Source organism: Phalacrocorax carbo, chromosome 1 (genome assembly GCF_963921805.1).
Source record: "Phalacrocorax carbo chromosome 1, bPhaCar2.1, whole genome shotgun sequence".
Classification (NCBI taxonomy): domain Eukaryota; kingdom Metazoa; phylum Chordata; class Aves; order Suliformes; family Phalacrocoracidae; genus Phalacrocorax; species Phalacrocorax carbo.
In genome coordinates, this window is record NC_087513.1 from 83121352 (window position 1) to 83141051 (window position 19700).

At 39.7% G+C, this 19700-nt stretch overlaps 1 protein-coding gene across 1 annotated transcript in view; it reads left to right on the forward strand.

Annotated features, from left to right (window-relative positions):
- DYRK4 (dual specificity tyrosine phosphorylation regulated kinase 4) overlaps positions 1 to 19095 on the forward strand; it is a 49435-nt gene extending 30340 nt beyond the window's left edge. Inside the window, exons 6-15 of the mRNA XM_064462379.1 lie at positions 1006 to 1169; positions 1552 to 1688; positions 2615 to 2755; positions 6650 to 6788; positions 8945 to 9026; positions 10846 to 11018; positions 12135 to 12195; positions 12738 to 12867; positions 16468 to 16622; positions 17065 to 19095. Coding sequence (XP_064318449.1) covers positions 1006 to 1169; positions 1552 to 1688; positions 2615 to 2755; positions 6650 to 6788; positions 8945 to 9026; positions 10846 to 11018; positions 12135 to 12195; positions 12738 to 12867; positions 16468 to 16622; positions 17065 to 17300 — 1418 coding nt within the window. The 3' untranslated portion in view covers positions 17301 to 19095. The remainder of the gene's footprint in view (positions 1 to 1005; positions 1170 to 1551; positions 1689 to 2614; positions 2756 to 6649; positions 6789 to 8944; positions 9027 to 10845; positions 11019 to 12134; positions 12196 to 12737; positions 12868 to 16467; positions 16623 to 17064) is intronic.
- The last annotated feature ends 605 nt before the right edge of the window (positions 19096 to 19700 follow it).

Here is a 19700-nt window from a genome sequence, read left to right on the forward strand (position 1 = left end):
GGTGCCCTGCTAAATGGTCACTGAAATATTTAACAAACAATTCAGAGGAAAGGAATGTGGATGGGCTTAGTGATTTCTAGAAGTCCTACTTGGGGATGTATGCAATAGGAGAATGAATAGACTAACACAAATATATAAATGAGAGAAGTAAGCATTATACAAAAGAATGTATATTTGTCTAAGTCTTAGGACAGGTAATTTAGGTGACAGCAATATTCTATTACCATGATAAAACCTTTTTCCCACTTGCTTGTAGCTGTGTCACATTTTATCTGTGTGGGCTAAATTACATTTTGGGAATTCTCAGATCTAGAAAGTTTCTGGCAGAGTTAATGTATTTTTAGAAGGAGACTAGGAGAAAAAAATAGTGACCTTTTGCTTTGAAATTATTTAGCATCCATGCATTAGTGGATCAAGATATGCCACTGTTTAACAAAACACCCACATGCATGCCTAGAGAACACGTTGATTTGTAATGTTACCGTCTGATTATTTATATAGATTTAAATGATGTAAGTGGAGGTGTTAGGGTAGCTGAAATGTTTCTATGCAGAAAGAATCTGAACGAGGAGAACAGCAGATCTGGGCCCCATTTAATTCCTCACTTCATGCATCCGAAGTTGACATTTTCTATCAGAAAAACAAGTACTTGAAAGTTTTGGTTAACTAAAGCTTACTGCCATTTTATAAATATAACAATCAGATCAATAAAACCATACTTTTTTTTTAATGTAAGCTATGAAGCTTACTGAAGTGAATAGACAACAGATGGGATTTTCAAAAACATCTAGGTACATAACTTTGCTCAGAATCAAATAATTTTTACCTAAGCTCTCTTAAAAGTCTTCCTGACAGATGACAAATGCTTCGTTGAAAATAATACTGCAAGTCAGAAAAGGAAACATAAATTTTTGCAAAATATCATCACTGTAGAATCATAGAAATGTTGGTTGGAAGGGATTGGATATTGATTGTTTTGTTTTATATTCTTTTTTTCTGATTTAGAAGCCTTGAAAAATTTTAGAAACCAGTTAACAGTCTATGAGCAAAAAGAAATTTTCAATTATACAGAGCTATGGTTTCTTGGGCTGGAAGCTAAAAAGATTGAAGGTTTGCCTGAAACCCAGAATAATAATTGTTACGATGATGAGCATGGTTCCTACTTAAAGGTAAGCGTAAAAATTATGGTATTAATTTTCAGCTCAGAAAGTTTGTAGTTACTGTCTGCCAACTCTTAAGTGATCTATGTGAGATAAATGTTGTTTCTAGAAGATTAATATTCACATAGTGAAAACATCAGTACCAATCACTTTAAGGCTCAGAAGAGAATCCTAAAGAGAGACCCACTTTGCATCTCATTCAGGACTGATGCAAGGTAAGTGGATTAATGAAGCATGCGCTTGTTAACTCTGTCACACTTGTTTGATGTAGACTTCACTTGCTAGCAGTCCAGCATCTTTCATAGACAGTAAGCTCACACACACATGAACTATTCCAAAGCCTGATCTATGTTGTACTATCTGAATCTGACCTATTTGTTTTCTTTTGAAGGTTTTGCATGACCATATTGCATACCGATATGAAGTGTTGGAGGTGATTGGGAAAGGGTCATTTGGGCAGGTGGCTAAATGCTTGGATCATAAAACCAATGAATTAGTGGCATTGAAAATAATAAGGAATAAGAAAAGGTGAGACATCTGTTGACCTTAAGTCAGTACAATCAACGTTTTATTATATAGGCAGTGACAATCTGGGATTAATGTGAACAAAGCAAAATCAAACACCCTGCACATCAGGTTTTCATTAAACACAGTGAGAAAAGAGTGAAGAAAGGTGATGTCAGGGACTCAGAACTGGCCTGGACCCAGTGGAGACACAGTTTCTGAAATCGGGCAGTTTTTCCAAACTTAGAAGGAGGTCTCTGTATCACAATTAATACACAGCACAGGTAACCAGCCCTGCATGACTGATTGCTGAGGGCCTACCTTCCCCCCAAAGACTCCAAGACCACAGGAATATGCTGGGAGGCTCCAGTCACTCATTTTAACATGAAAAATTTTACACTATGGTACTAAGCAACCTCTTCTTGTTATGTGACGGATTATAAATTTGAAATTGAATTTAGCTTGAACCAGAGTCAATGAAGTAGATGAGAATGATGCTGTTGACTCCAGTAACAGAGTTTTAGTTGTTTATTTTTCCCCCCTTAGAGAACACTAAATGTAAAGATGCTTCTCAAAACTGTCTGTCTTACTGTGGTAGGTGTGAAGTATGGCCCTGTTCAAGTCAATGGAAGCATTCCTGTGGATTTCGAAAGCACTAGGATTTTACTCTGGATGCTCTTTTGAGGCTTTTTAATTTAAATATTTTTTTAGACAAGTCGGACTACTCTTAAATGCTATATAATGCCAGTATACGTAGACTAGGCAACAACCTAGTGAATCAAAGTTACAGTAGTTAACAGGGGTTAATAGTGAATTTTTAATCATTGTCCCACATGTTGAGTTTACAGTAAGATTGTGGCATTTGTAACATTTGTATTGCTACAAATGTTGGCATTTGTTGACATAACATTGAGTTAATGTTACCGTTCCCATGTCCTGTGATATTTCAGATTTCACAGCCAGGCTTTGGTAGAAGTGAAGATTCTTGATGCTCTCCTGAAGAAGGACAAAGATGATACTCACAATATCATCCATATGAAGGAATACTTCTACTTTCGCAATCACTTCTGTATTTCCTTTGAACTTCTGGGGTAAAGTATACTTTCTTTCACACAAATCTTAAGGAATATTTGTAGATCTTGTGCCTGACAAGCTTTAATTCTTATGCCTTTGGAAGAATTTTCTTCTATTGATGTTACAGGAAAAGAATACTGTTTAAATACAGACTCCATAACTGAGTCTTTCGTCACTGAAGGTCAACTGAAAAAGACACTGTTCAGACTTCACATAGACAATGACATGATCCATCCCTTATTTTCTGTGCTGTGTATTGAAGTCTTCTTCCCAGAAAGACCTATGGGGAAAAAAGTAAAAGAATGAATTAATGACTGGTAAACTTCAGGGTACATAAATATGGATAATATTCAGTAATTTGAAAGTATAGCTGTTTCTTGCTTTCTATGAATGTATGCTGCAGGACACATCCTAGGAGGAATTTTGGAGAAATTTTAGGGAAGTCAGACCATTTTATTTGCCAGCATCCTTGTAATCAGGGCACCAAACTGGAATTACAGAGGTTATCCATGGTTTGTCGTCCTTAAAGTAAAACTCCATTGCTACACATAGAATCATAGAACAGTTTGGGTTGGAAGGGATGTTTAGAGGTCATCTAGTCCAACCCACCTGCCATGGGCAGGGACATCTTTAACCAGATCAGGTTGCTCAGAGCCCCATCCAATCTGACCTTGGATGTCTCTAAGGATGGGGCCTCCACAACCTCTCTGGGCAATCTGTGCCAGCACTTCATCACCCTCATTGTAAAAAATTTTTTCCTTATATCCAGTCTAAATCTTCCCTCCTTTAGTTTAAAACCATTACCCTTGTCCTGTCACAATAGGTCTTGCTAAAGGGATTGTCCCCATCTTTCCTATAGCCCCCTTTAAGTACTGAAAGTCCACAATAAGGTGTCCCCACAGCCTTCTCTTCTCCAGGCTGAACAACCCCAGCTCTCTCAGCCTGTCCTTGTAGGAGAGGTGCTCCAGCCCTCAGATCATTTTTGTGGCCTCCTCTGGACCCACTCCAACAGGTCCATGTCCTTCCTGTGATGAGGACTCCAGAGCTGGACGCAGTACTCCAGGTACTCTCACCAGAGCAGAGTAGAGGGGCAGAACGACCTCCCTCCATCTGCTCGCCACGCTTCTTTTGATGCAGCCCAGGCTGTTGTTGGCATTCTGGGCTGCAAGCGCACATTGTTGACTCATGTCGAGCTTTTTGTCCACGAGTACCCCCAAGCCCTTCTCTGCATGGCTGCTCTCAATCCCTTCATCCCCCAGCCCATATTGGTATCAGGGGTTGCCCCAACACAGGTGCAGGACCTTGCCTTGTTGAACCTCATGACGTCCTCACAGGCCCACCTCTCCAGCTTGTCCAGGTGTCTTCAGATGACATCCCATCCTTCTGGCATTTCAGCTGCACTACTCGGCTTTGTATCATCTGCAAACTTGCTGAGGGTAGACATGATCCCGTTGTCTAAGTCACTGATGAAAACATTAAACAGCACTGGTCAGTACAGACTCCTAAGGGACACCACTTGTCACCAGTCTCCGTCTGGATATCAAGCCATTGACCACGACCCTCTGGATGTGATCATCCAACCAATTCCTTATCCACCGAACAGTCCACCCATCAAATCTGTGTCTCCCCAATTTAGAGAGAAGGATGCTGTGGAGGACCATGTCAAAGGCCTTACAGAAACCCAGATAGATGGCATCCATTGCTCTTCCCTTGTCTGCTGATGCAGTCACATATTATAACCCTTGCTAAAGATTCATCATCATACAGAAGGAAGACTTCATCTCGAGCAGACCTGAATTCATTGTGATGCTTCATGCAAGTCTTTCACTCAGGCACACAGGGATAAGAGTCGACTCCTTCTGTCCAGGGAAGACACAGACCATTTTTTTCAGAAAGCTGGTATGGAAACTTGTAGGAAAACATTCATGGGATAGCCACTATGTTTAGCTCTTTACAGAAGAGTTGAAGACTGGTTGCCATGTAAAAATATTTGTCTGGTGAAATTTTTATTGCTTCTAAAATATAGCGAAATCCCCTTAATTCGTGAACTTTCTTCTCCTTCAGGTCCTGGTAACTTCATTTACTTCCAAAGGAATGGGCCTTGCCTAACACCAGTGGGCACACAAGTGGGGAATGCAGAAAGCTACAGATGTTTATGTCATTGCAAATGCATGGCATCCTGCTGAGTAGCCCTCATATTGCTGAGGACACGCTTGTGTGTCCCCTCAATATTCACCATCCCTGTGGCCATTTCCTCCTCTAAAGAATGACCACACATTAAGCACTCCGTACTTGCCATGGAGCAGCCCAGGCTGGGGGCTCCCTGTGGCTCTGGCACCAGGAGCTATGGGCGCTCCCTCTAGTCTGTCAGGGCAGGGCTTGGCAGCTGGGGAAGCACGGGGACAGCTCCAGCCCTGGGCATCAGGTACCTCCCTGGGGACAGGGACAGGCTGAGGTTGGGCCAGGACATAGACCCATGGGTGGGCCCAGCTTGTCAGGGCCCATGGCAGGGCTGAGGGAAGCTGGAGCCCAGCCCTGCTGTGGTGTACTGGGGCTGGGGCTGATGGCCCCGGGGGGATGACATGGGGTCCTGGGCTGTAGGCAGGTGGGGGGAACCTCAGGCTACCCCAGTTGGGGCTGGTGGTGCCCTCGGGGTCTCAGGGCAGTGTTCACATGTTGCCAGCCATGCTTGGCAGAGGTTAGCAAGATCATTTAATGCTTTACTGGAAGGAGGTAAGATGTAAGGGTGACAGGACGGTTATAAAAACCTAATGAGACCTGAATTTATGGGGGTGTTTACCTAGAAAGATTTACTGCTGATTAAAGACTCTTTAGATGAAAAGGATTTACACAAGGTGCCAAAGCAAAGACAAATGAAAGCAAAAGGAGACTGAAGCAAATTTATTTCTCTCAGTTCCTGAATGGTAGTTGTTCTCAGTGGAAATCAGCACAGCTGCATAACATAGCACTGAGTTTAGTAGACAAGCAAGCCCACTGACATTATGTCGTCTTTAGATCTGGAGGCTCAGGGAGATGTTTGTGTGTATGTTGTGGTTTAGCCCCAGTCAGCAACTAAGCACCACACAGCCACTCATTCACTCCCCTGCAGCGGGATGAGGGAGAGAATCAGAAGGGTAAAAGTAAGAAAACTCATGGGTTGAGATAAAGACAGTTTAATAGGTAAAGTAGAACAGTAATAGCAATAGCAATAGTATTAGCAATAGTAATAATATAATGAAAAAGAAAAGCAAAAGCTGCACACCCAAGAAAAGCAAACCAAGGAATTCATTCACTACTTCCCATCAGCAGGCAGGTGTTCAGCCATCTCCAGGAAAACAGGGCTCCATCACGTGTAGCGATTAGCTGGGAAGACAAATGCCATCACTCCAAATGTCCCTTCCTTCTTTCTTCTTCCCCCAGCTTTATATACTGACCATGACATCATATGGTATGGAATATCCCTTTGGGCAGTCTGGATCAGCTGTCTTGGTTGTGTCCCCTCCCAGCTTCTTGTGCACCTGGCAGAGCATGGGAAGCTGGAAATATCCTTGACTAGTATAAGCAATTCTTAGCGACACTTAACACCTACTTAAGAACAACCAAAACATCAGTGTGCCATGAACACTATTCTCATACCAAATCCAAAACACACTATATCTGCTACAGTGAAGAATATTAACTCTATCCCAGCCAAAACCAGCACAGTGTATTACATGCAGAACAGCATTCTCAAGGAGGAAAATTATTCTCAAGTAGGAAAAGTTACTTTCTTCCGCCTGAGTCCTCCCTCATACAGGAAGACAGGCTATATACTCTCTTAATGCACTGTAAACTAATCATGCCTTTAAAAATAAGTCCTTAATCTTTTTTCTGCTTTATGTCTTCTTCTTCCACCCCCACAACTTCTACAGAATAAATTTGTATGAGTTGATCAAAAAGAACAATTTCCAAGGTTTCAGTTTGTCTTTAATTCGACACTTCACTCAGTGTGTGCTGAGATGTTTACAAGTGCTCTACCAGGAAAGAATCATTCACTGTGATCTGAAGCCTGTAAGTACAGCCATTTCATAACCTGTTATACTGTACAGAATACATTAGCTTCATTCTATTTTTTATTGATCAAGAGAAACACTCAAAAGAATTCCTAAAAGCCAACAGGGTATTTGTACAGAAGCTATAGTTTGTTTCAGACTGCATTAGTACTAGAGTTGAGTGACTACATTGATTCACTTAATTCACTGCAGTATTATACATTATTTTTCTGGTTGCCAAAATGTATGCAAGAATGAATCAAATTCAGGTAATGATTTTTTGCTTAGGGAAAGGAAAAAGGTCTTGTGAGATTGAGTAGGTAAATGTGAGGGTCATTATAATGTAAGGAGATATTCACAAGGCAGCCTGTTTCAGGTTATCCTGGTAAGTCTATTTAATTTCATATGAATAAAAATAAAATTAAGTAGCTTAGTAAATGACAAAGCAATTCTATACCACAGTGTTTAGAGTGCTCATCTGTTTCTGGAGGAACACCTGTGATTCAATATCTGCTAAGCATTCATGCTAGGTGAAACATTTCCATTCTCCTTAAACCCTGATCTTAAATTTTTGCAGTTTTCTGAGACTTCTGAAGTATTCTAATTCTGTTTTCATTTCAGGTGAACGTTTCTCTTGATACCTTTTTCTAAACTGCAAATGAATCAATAAATAATAAATAAGCTCTTACGTAAAAATGCTAAGGATGAAATTCTGCTCTTATTTTGCTTAATGTATCTTGACTCAGAAGCCTGAAGAGTCACGTACTGTGTGTACCCATTGTCTTGCCAACGTCTTTGCCAGTCCAACTTGCAGTGAGAAGTGAGGCTTGCTAGGTAACCAAAAATATCTTAATCAGAAACAATTAGCCCAATGGGGAATCTGTTTCCAGGAAGCCACTGACAAGGAATGAGGTTGGCAAGATCAATGAGTGTAGTCTGTATTTAAATAGAGTAACATACTAGTTAACATTTAGTGAGTTAACTAAAAGAGAATTTTGTTCTCATTCTACAATTGTACAGTTTCATGATTTTAATTTATGTTGCCTGAAACTCACACCTGTTATTCCACCTGCCTCCTACGATATTTCTCAACATAAGGTAGAGTATGGAGTTTCTCTGGACTTCATGCTAGGTAATCACTGCCCCCAGAACCTGGTTTTGCAATTAATCAGCTCCCTTGCATTGTGAGAGATTCAGTAGTAGAGACAGAATCCTATCATGAGCATGAAGGGATATCTAGCTGCAGAGAGAGGATGCTTCTTCCCATAACAGAACCAAGAGCACCTAGGGAGTGGAAGTTAGTCCTTGCCTTGACTTTCATCAGTAGCAGTGTCTCCCTTCTGTCACACACAGTATTTCCTTATGAGTCCTCTAATTACCCAAGAAACTAATTTTTCATTATTTGGCATCAACCTGGGAATTGCTCAGCCCTTCAAACCTTTAGCGTATAATCACTTTAAAGCTGGTTGATAAAGGAGAAGACTTTATGATCAGAAAGGAAATCAAAGGTAATCCTTGATTTAGATAGACCTTTAATGAGGCACACAGAACTGTACCCATCTGCATCCAGCTAATAATCCATAGGGCCCTACCATTTCCATTCATCACTACCTTGGCATCTCTGCATCACACTGTTGTGGAGAGAGGTATGCTTAAGAGAGTCTGGAGAAGCATGAAAGCAATTGAGGGAAGAATTGTAAAGTACAACTTGTTCATGGGGCAGAGGCTTTCTATCGTTACAAAAGGGATGGTTCTGGTTAATTTAGTACAGGATGCAACCAGATGCAGTTTGCCTTTTACTAGATTAACAGCAATGCATTTTGGGAAGCTCGCTCTGCTCACGCAGCAAGTGTTCTCACTGGCTGGTGCCTTAATAACACCACACACTGCACAGCACAGTAGCTTGAATTGTATTTGAAGGACTAGTGTCCCTGTCTACCTAACCTTCAAACTGGGTACCTTTACAAATCTCCCGTCTGCTTTGGCTGATTGCACATTATTGGAGTGCTACTCATGTTAGCAAATGCATTCCCAAGAAAGTTGTAGTTTGAAGATTTTATTATGCAGACAAGTGCAAACCCAATGTGTAAAACCATTGTTTATTTTCCAAAGTGTTCACTAATATAATGTGGCGTTAAAACCCTTTTTTCCCCTGTGGTTTTTTTTTTTCTTTAGGAGAACATTTTATTATACCACAAAGGCCAAGGTTCGGTTAAAGTTATTGATTTTGGATCAAGCTGCTACGAACACCAAAGAGGTTTGCAGAAAAGTCAAGTTGATGTAATTTTCTTAATAAGCTTTCTTAATTTTAAATAATGTGGAAAATCTATTTCTTTGATTGAGCTAATATAGTCACCTATGCCCCTAATTAGAATCTGATTAATTGCTCAGTCATTGGTGGTGGAACAAATACTGGTAGGAGACAAGTAAGCTGTTATCATGCTTTTTCTTGGTCCCAAGCCTGATCAGCCCCTCTACTCCTGTTGAAACCAGAACTTCATTTTCAAGAGTGGTTGTCTGAAATAGGTTTATGAGGATAATCCCAATACTTCACTTAACAAGGAGTTTATCAGGTCCAGAGAGCCTTTGTTAGTGGGATGCTTAAATTATAACTGGTACTTTTTGGATTAATACAATGGGGGAAATAGGAACTAGGCTTTTAATTTAGAAAGCCTAATTTCAGGTTTGTTTTTTGTTTGGTTTTTTTTTTTTTTTTTTTGCTATCAAAGTTCTAAGTAGAATTTCCAGGAGATAACAAGAACAAAAATTGTAAAGGAGAAATGAGTGTATAAAAACTCAACTAATAATAAATCTTAACATTGATAGACCTATTGTAAAGCAATAATGATATCACCATCAGGAATGCAAATATCATCTGTTAAAAAAAACCCAAGCACAACAACAAAAAACTAAACCCAGGAAAGAAATCTGCACTGCCTTTTATTAACTTAGGAAAGCAAAACTAGTCTTAAATGGCTTGTATTTTTTTCCTATGGAAGATTGATATTTAAGCTGAGCCAAACCTGTTCATCTATACTTTGGGATCCAGTCCATTAGATTTACATGCCAGTTTTGTAGGAGTGGGTACTCACTTTAGATTTGCCCATGTTTGAGTAGAATGTAATCTGAGATGCAGCCTGAAATAATGCAGCGAGTAACAAATTGAAACACCAAACAAGTGAAAGGAAAGATGGAGCATGACTGAGGAGACTGTCAGCTGAAACAATAATTGTTTCAACCCTCAAAGTGGTATAGGATTAGAGAGTAGAAAATAAAAAGTCAGCTATTTATTTGTGACAAGAATGATGAAAAACAGACAACAATTATACAGTTGGTCAAATGCACAAGGGCACAGATTGCCACCATGGTACTCAGTTGTACTCAACTGTACAGATTTGGTGAAATCGCATATTGTGCAGCACTTACTTTTCAGGGCGCTTTCCTTCCAGAAAGGTGTTGAATATGTAGGGATGGAAAGAAGTGCAGAAATATAAACAAAGTGACCATCAGAGAGATAGGAATAAGAAAATAAGAGAGCTTGCATGCTGTAATTGTGTTCAGTTGTCTGAATGACAAGAGGTAAAAGAATTAGTCTACTCACTATGATGAGGCCAACTCTTGGAATGAGATCTTTTGACATCTACTGTGGGGCTATAATGTATTCATGGGGAAGTCTGAAGGCAGTGGGAGATGTTCCCTAGATGTCAGTAAAACCAGTATTTCCTACAGTGCAAGTCTGTGATAATGAAGAACTGTTTGTTGATGCAAGGGGAAGACCTCCAAATAGGAAAATGAACATGGAGTCAGCTGAATCACAGCATTAGTAGAATAATTTATTTCAGTAAAACTTGCTGAAGAACAATTTCCAAACAAAATTGTGGAAAGTGTATCACCCACTGATTTTAGAATGTAATTAGAAAAGGTTTTCAGAGCTTATGTGAATAATCCTGTAATGGCAGCTAATGGATAGACCAGATCCCTGAACATGCATTTCGTTTTTCTGTGAAAACTGGAATCCACATTTCTGTCCCATTTATGATATTTTGCTTCTTGTCTAATTTTCTGTTTTGATATAGTGTACACCTATGTTCAGAGCCGGTTTTATCGCTCGCCTGAAGTGATCCTTGGTCATCCTTATGCTATGGCTGTTGATATGTGGAGCTTAGGCTGTATCATGGCTGAGCTTTACACAGGCTACCCACTGTTTCCAGGGGAAAATGAAGTTGACCAACTTGCCTGCATCATGGAGGTAACTTTTGGGATTGTCTTTGGAATTACATGCACATTTTATAAACTACACTACCAGCAACAAAGAGAAATGTCAAGAAGAGATGATATATTTGTCTGTTGGCTGGCCTTTCAGAGAGAGGTTTATAACAGCCAAAGGGCTCTTTGAAAGGATGGGCTCTAATGAAAAACTGTTATTTCTATTTCATGTGCCAAACACTGCTTTGAACACTCACTGTCTTGCTTTTGAAGGAAATGTTATAATTTGTATGGGGAAGTTAGTTCAGAAGAAGAATATCTAATGGGAAGGAAAAGCAATATAATTATAACAGACTTATCTTCTCTTAGAAATCAAATATGTGTTGGTTGAATTGGATCTTTTTAGTCCAAACTTCTGCTGAGAGAGGTATTTTTGCTACCATTGGATTAGTCAGCTGTGTCTTTGTCTAGCAAATCTTGAAAACCTCTCTGGGTGACCTGCTCAACCGCTGCTCTACTCTACTGTTGAAAAAGTTTTTCTGAATAGTCACCCTGAACTTCTGAAGCCACAATTTGTGGATGTTGCCCCTTCTTATACTGTCTGCCCCTACCAAGGAGTTCGGCTCTGTCATCTTTGTAACTGTTTTTCAGTGTTTTAGGAATGTACTGTGACATCTCCTACCTCAGATCACCTACCCAGTGCAAACGTTAGAATAGGTGCAAAACTGACCCATGAAAGCAAGTTACTTAGTTACTCCATACCAGTCACTAAACTGCAACCTGATGTTGAACTCAGCCCCAAGTTCTGATCCTTCTAGTGCCATGTTAGTTTGTACAAGATTTTTCAGAGGAAGCATCTCTCCATGTGGCCTCCTGTATGTGCCATTAACAGAGATGCTTGTTCTTAGTGTCTTCTGCAGCAATGAAGATCCAAGTGCCATCCCTTATAAGATCACATTTTCTATGTAAGAATTCTCTAAGGAATCCCTTAATTCCTTCCACAATAAATGGCACAAGAGGAAATGGTTTGTAGGCATTTCATAGTAAACTGCTACATTCAGCTTCTTTTCATATGGAGGAGGGTGAAATGCCTCATCTCTCCTGACAGTTGTTGTGTATGTTTGTGAAATGAAGAGTAATTCCACTTTCTATGTTGAAGGTATTGGGTCTTCCACCAGCTGATTTCATCCAGGCTGCATCAAGAAAGCGAACGTTCTTTGGTAACTGCTTCTGACCGATTGCCCTTGTGGGATTCCTCCCTACTAGTTAATCGCTGGTTAATATCACTGGTAGAGGGTAGGGTCAGAGAACCATAGCTGCTTCTTAGCTGATAAAACTTTTTTCAGGAAGAGGAGAAGCAAAAGAGTTACATGAGGCCTACAAATGAGCCTGGTACTGTGCTCTTCATGTCTTATGGGCCTCTCGCGGCAAAGGTGACAGGGAAGAGATTGGGAACTCCATTGCACTGTTACTCCTTAAAAATATTATTGCTAAAAGGAATGCAGTGGGTTTGGGATTAAGTTCATTCCTCTGGGTACAATTTGGTTTGGGAAATTATACAGGATGAACAAAAACCCACAGTGTAGGATGCAGTCTCTAGGATGTGACCAATATTTTTTGCCCTAATGCTGGCAGACTATCAATCCAACAGGGCAAAACCAGAGTTAGTGGGATGGATATGGGCATTGTTTTTGCAACTCTCTTAAAGATTTGGTGAGGATTTTAAATGTAATTTTTTGAGCTTGTCTTTATTTTTTTTAAGATTCCAAAGGTTTTCCTAAATCCATAACAAACAGCAAGGGAAAAAAGAGATGCCCAGATTCCAAGGATCTAAGCACAGTGCTGAAAACCCATGATGCTGGTTTCTTGGACTTTCTGAAAGGATGTCTAATGTGAGTTCATAGTTTTGACTTATATGCAGCACATTAGTTTTGACTTCACTTTCATTCTCTTGTGACTTTAGAATCTTTGTATCTGCTGGGCAGTTTTGGTGGGTGCTTTGGGGTTTTTTGTTTGTTTTTGGTTTTGGTTTCTTTTTTCCCTCACAGTAGCATTTGGATATTATATTATTCAGAGGTTATTGCAGGGAGAAATCATTGCATTAAATTACTATATGGGATTAGTCCAAGGTACAAAAGAAAGCTGACATCATCATATCTAAAAGCAGTTCTTCATATTCTGATGCTGGAGACTAAACTCTAAAAGCAATGTTTTTTACCCTTTGAGGACTTTGTATTAAATGCTTTCTATTTTATCTGAGATAAAGGTTCATTCAGATAATACAGATAATGATAATGCACTGTCCCAAGGCAGTGCATATATGGAGAGGAAAGCTGCATTTTTGTACTGAAATCTAACTCCTGCTCTGGTTTCCTCCAGGAGGAGCAGGCTTGAATGGATTGACTATATTTTCTGTGCTCAGCCTTGGAAAGGGCAATCAGGTGATACACTGTGGTATATGTATGAAGACCATTCTGCTTCTTTTAATATCTGCTCACAAAGATCTTGCTCTCTGTGTGCATGTTCTCTTGGGTGAGATTAGACTCTTTAGTTCCAATACCCCATATCTATCCTCCTTAGCAAAGGATAAAAAGGCAAAATACATTCAGCCATGTCTCCACCCCAGAATCAACGGTATTTTTTGCTTGCTTCTTCTTGACTGTGAGAGTTCACATGGAGGATTACGTAGCACACTTACCAGAGTGTTACCTCATAGTTTGCAGGCTGATTTAAGCCCTTTTTCTCCTTATCATAGTTATACCTATTTTTCATTGATAGCAGTCACATTGCATATTTCAAGGTTATTTGATAGACTGTATTTTTCCACTCTCTTGACTTGAATAGATTTTTAGAAATCACTGGAGCTCAGAATGCAAGAAGAGTCTAATATGTCTCAGATCCTGTCATTTCTAGGATAAACTGTTGACTTTACTCCAGTCAAGGATTTTTCTACTGAAGACCTAGTATGCCAAGTGGTCCACAGCTGTTTTCTTAAAGGAAATTGATGATTAGCACATTTTTGTAAACCGCTAAATGCAAATAATATGTAATTGTTAACAGTTGTCACACAAGGTAGAATCCCACAGATTCTCTACACCAGAATAGTACAGAATTATCACAGATTAATTTAGGTTGGAAGGCATCTCTGGAAGTCATCTAGCCCACCCTCCTACTTAAAGCAGAGCAAACTTGGAGCAGGCTGCTCAGGACCTTGTTCAGTTGGGCTCCAAGCATCTTCAAAGAGGGAGATCCACAGCCTCTTGGGGCAACCTATTCCAATAGTGAATGACACTGACAGTAGCAAAAGCATCTGTGTGTTTTTGTGGGGGAAGAGAGGTGTGATCTAGTGTCACCAGCATATCATCTGTCATTACAAAGTAAATGGGACTTTTTAATAAGTGAATAATAATATAATAGAATAATGTGGGAGAAGCAAAACTATTTTGCAGCTCAAACACGATCATGTGTCTTTTCCAAGGTGGTCAGGCTACTAAGCATTTTACAGGGTGGGACTCAATGGACCCTGCTGATATGAGGTGTCATTTTACTAATAGGTCTTTTTGCTTGGGGGACGGTTACTAATGAGGTTTTACTCAGCCATCAGAATAAAAGACTGAGCATGCAGGAACTATTTTTTGTCTGGTTGCCTTAAATATTGACCTCTTGCATAGGGGCAGTAAGGCTTTTGGGGTGAGCTTGGATCCTAATTTGTACTGTGTAAGGGCAGCAGAAGCTGGTCCCATACCTTTTTCTGTGTTACCTGTATCTTATGCAAGGCTAATAATTTCTGTCTCCTTTAGCACTGACTGTAAGTTTCTTTGTAGCTGTTCAGTAGTACTTTCCTAAAGAAGTCCATGCTAATTTGTGGTTACATAAAAAAATTAAAATCCCTCTTTGTTTCTTAAGAAGGTTGCTTTTCATGTTCTCTGCTTGCTAAAGCTGTATGAATCATCGATCCATTTTGGTTTGCTGGCTGAATCAGAACATTTAGGAAATAATTTCAGTGAATCAAAAAAACCTGCAAACAAGTCATGTCAGGTCACACAGAAAAAATGTTGTATGTTGGGCCTGTTTAAATTTTCAAAGGAATGAAGGTAGGTTTGAAATGAAAACTTTTTGAGACAAAAAAGAATTGAACTATTTTGTCTTTTTCAGCTGCCAATCTGTGTCTGTCCAGAGCAGTCTGACTTCACAAATAGTTTTGTTCCACTTGTATACACCTGTTTAGCAGACGAAAACACCAGACCAAAAAAATTCACTCAGCTGTTGTGGTGACAAGAATATCTTTTTTCCTGCATTATTTCTGTACAGTTCTGGACAGCACTGAGGTCAGGCAGAACAGAATGAAATAGTATGCAACTCATGTAGAGATTAGCAACAGAAACATTAGGATTGATATGAATGCAGAATGAATGAAAATGTATGTGTGTTTAAGCACTGGAAGAAACAAGGGAACAGGGGTTGAAAGAATGGTGCGCGTTGGTAACAAAGGTCAGCACTTCCCAGATCATGCTCCTACCTGTAACACTGGGGATCATGTTGTCTGTGTCACAGCCAGGCAGCCTGCACTCTGATGAGACCACAGCACAGGTGACCACCAGTGAAAAATCTCAAAGCTCACAGGAACTGCATGGCAACAAGGTTGCAGAGTATCACTTATGCTGATCACTTTCCTATTAGCATGAAAGGAAAACAAACATATATTCCAAAACACAAGGAAAACCAGACCATAAGTAGCTACCTTGCCTAGCATTTATGGAGACTGAAGTCAGCAAGGTTCTAATGTGAAGCACCATGCCCAAACAGCAGGTGACTCCTAAATAAAAGATCTGTCTAAAGACTAGTACATCATCATCAATCAAGAAGAATCCCAGAGATGTAATGAGGACTCAGTAGCAGATAATCCTTGTCCTCTGTGTGACACACAAGTGGTCTTGGCCAGAACACTTGTGAGTATGTAAGTGTGAGAAATGAGTGAATGAAACCTGCGAGAGGAAAAAGTCAATGTAGAGATTTTGCAAAAAAGATCACCTTTGATTTCTGTATGTTTCATATGGTCTCACGTGAGTTTTGTTACACTAAGTCTCTACAGTAGTTTCAGGTGCAGTTAAATTAGGGAAGACATCTTTTAATGAATTACCCTATGTCTTATTTAGGTTCCCTTTCTTGGAGCTTGCACTGACACAATGTGAAAAACTTGAAACAAATATTCAGTAGGGTCCCTACCTTAATAACACCGTGAACTCCATATTAAAAATGGTTTCATGCTGCAGAGGGTTTGATCAGCAAAGCACACAGTGCTGAAGTAAATAAAAAAGTTTCAAGGGTGGAGGAAATCACATCAGATTTTTCCTTGTTATCAGTTAAAATTCTTTTGTTTCAAAAAATATCCTCATGACCTGACTTTCAGAAGATAACACTGAATCTTTTGGTTTAAACTTACTTCAGTTAGAGCTACTGTTAAATAACAATTTGTCTACCATGGATTTAAGGTGGGATCCTGCCCTGCGCATGACTCCTGATGAAGCAATGAAGCACACATGGATCCAGGAACCAAAAATATACAGAGCAAAACAGAAAACACAGGCTTCAGGGAAGATGAGTGACGGCTCTTTCTATGCTCCAGAAAAGAAAAAAGAGAATATTCGTAAGCTACCTAGAGAACTAAGTGCATTTATATCTGTGTTTGGTATTTCTTTATATTTAATATAATCTGTCTGAAGTAAGGTGAGGTGATAGTACACAGTGTGCAGGTAACGGATGGTCACTGGAATGTGGTGGATATTTATTTATTTATTGCTTCTGTAGAAACCATTACTTACATTTTATAGCAGCTGCCAGCAAGAAGACTGGCAGTACTAAAGATTCACATCAAAAGATCTTCTCCCTACTGACAGCAAAATAGTTACGCTATCTGACGCCACACCATAGTGCACTTCACTTTCAGAGCAAAAGAATGCATCAATGGTGGTAGTAATATCCCAGCAAAAATTTTCAACTGATTTTTGTGAATTTGTGGCGATCACGTGGTTATCTGCTGCTAAGAGTCTGCAGTCTTACCCTATCATTTTATTTATTTATTATTACAGAAAATATCTGGAAAGATACGGCTGACAAAGTGAAAAGTAAACTGGCTGAAAGACTGACTCCCACTGTGCCCTCCACAGGCACAAAAGAAAATGATGTGCAGAACACAAGGAAACTTGTTATTCCAGAGAAACATTTGGAGACCCAAATGGAAAAGCCTATAAAAAATGATCAAGCAGAACACAATGGTGACACAGCTCTTCCAAAAAATTCTCTTTTCTTCCCACCAATTAAGTAATACACAGCACAAGCAATGATTGGTTCAGTTGCATACCTGATATATTTTGTAGGCATTATTTGTACTCAGGAATATAAGCTGCATCTGTCTGTACACGGGCTGTGCACACTGTAAGTATATTTAATGTTCATTTTATCCTGAAATAGTCCAGGCAACCAAAACAGAATTTGAAAACCATTCCTTTTGCTCATCTACATCTTTGTTGTGATCAGAGATCCTTCACAACCAGCAGCAATAAAATGGAGACTGTAGAGGTAGAGTGGCTTATGTTTGATGTTACAACAGACTTGATTTTCAGATTTTTCGTGGAGCTGAAAGAACAAATCCATTGATTGAAGAATCTGAATCCTTCCACTTACATCAGCGTAAATCAGGAATAATTAAGGGATAGGATTACTGGATTTACTTCTGTGTTAAAAAAAAAAAGAAAAATTAAACCCAGCACCTTCACTTCCCTCCTTCTCTATCTCCCACTTTTTTTATAGTGAAGCACTAGATGGAAGTCATTGTCACACCTTCTTAGCAGATTTAGAAATGTAAATTATGTTCTTTAGCTCTTTAGCAGCAACAGAGTGGTATTCTGGGCCCGCTTCTGCAGAGACTCCACTTAGTATTCATATTAACAGGAAGGATGGATTAAAGCAAGCTGTTTTGATTCAGGGAAATTGTCCTCACAGGAATTTTAACTTAATACTCTGAAAAAAACAGATTTCTATTATCCCTATGATTTCTATGTTTAATTAATTTAAACATTTAGCTCTTGGACTATCTTTTCATTGCATTGGTAAAGCACCCACCTCATTATGACTCTTACACTTTACTGCGGCTTATAGGTAGTACTGCAATTTAAAAGAAAACAATGAGGAAAATTGTCCTACAAAATCCAGCTGCTACTGTAGCAGTGATATTGGAGTAGTCTCAAGACAAATAGGTGTTGGTAGGTGTTAAGAGCCACCATAACAGCAAACTCCTGCAGGCTCTTTGTGCAAAAGGAAAACCCAAATGATATGAAAATGGTCCTAACATGGTTCTAATATAACAGTGAGTAAACAAGGCATCTGACAGGGCACAGAGTGACTGCACAACAAAAGGCCTATAGCAGGTGTGCTTTCCTGCTGAGTAGAAAGTTAACGGTAGTGGTCATCTAGGAGAAAATGGACTGCACAATGCAGCATGACCGTTCTGTTGGCTTCAGGCAAACCCTGGGACTCGTGAAGAAACACCTGGAAAATGAGTAACTCATGCAGGGCAATAGCCCATTATTAAGTGTAATTGAGCAGTGAATTACAAGGAGTTTTTGGCAGACAAATATCATCCTGCTGAGATGCAGACATTACTGACAAGCAGCCCAGCTGGCAGTACCAGAAGTGTCTGTATCTCTGGCTTCAGAGATACTCCTTTGCAGCTAAACTCTCCTGGAGACTAGAAAATGCTCCCATTCATTACCAGAGTGATGTACTGGGAAAAGTGAGTTCTGTTATGCACCACGTTTTGGTGATTGCACAGAATACCCAGGGAGGGTAAGCATCTTGTAGAATGCAGGCAGGGCCCTTACCACATTTCAGCTCCCTGGTGGGAGTTGAATGAAGCAGTTAGGCTCGTCATCAGTTTTAGGGAATATTCAGATGGGTTTTTGCAGATACTTGGAAAATATTTTGGCTGTTTGTTTGCAAGTAACACAGAAGGTAAGAAGCAAAGGGTTTATGTTTAAGTGCAAGGATTCAGTGTAGACCAAGAGCCCCAAGAGTACTTATCCTGATAACACTTAATGTAAAAGGTCAGATCCTTATAACCTTGGAACTATGATTTGTACTGTTTTGATTCAGTTCATTTTCCATCTCAGCTGTGGTATGTTCACTTGACTGCTTAGGCTACTACAAGTTAAAATATCCATCTTGTCATAATTGTGCACTTTACCTCAGAGGTGAAGTTTGGGATCAAGTATACCAAGCTGCTCTTGATAGTATTGCTTAGTCCTAATGAAGCTGTAAACCTCCTTTGATGTATGGGCTCGTGTGCTGGAGCTGCATTTTCTTAAAAATTAATACATTTCAATAGGCTTTTGTAGTAAGCATCACCATATTACTTCTCGTGGCCTATGCTGATGGGTTTCTCAATGCACTCGTGGAGCCGAGGGAGAAGTTACAAAGCCACCTGAGACTGCAATGCAGTTTGATTATCATTCTATTTGCAGGAGGACGGATGGTGTTTCACTGTAGCTAGCTTGCCGCGGTGTATTTCCTGTCTCCCCTTCCTTGCTGACCTGCTGTTCTTTTCTTATTTCCTTCAGCCTCCACAGTGCTTTCCATCTTAAAAATCTTTCATAATAAGGGCTCTTTAGATAACTCTTGGATTTTTTTCAGAGATGACAGAAATAAATAGAAATGACTTGGCAGAAAG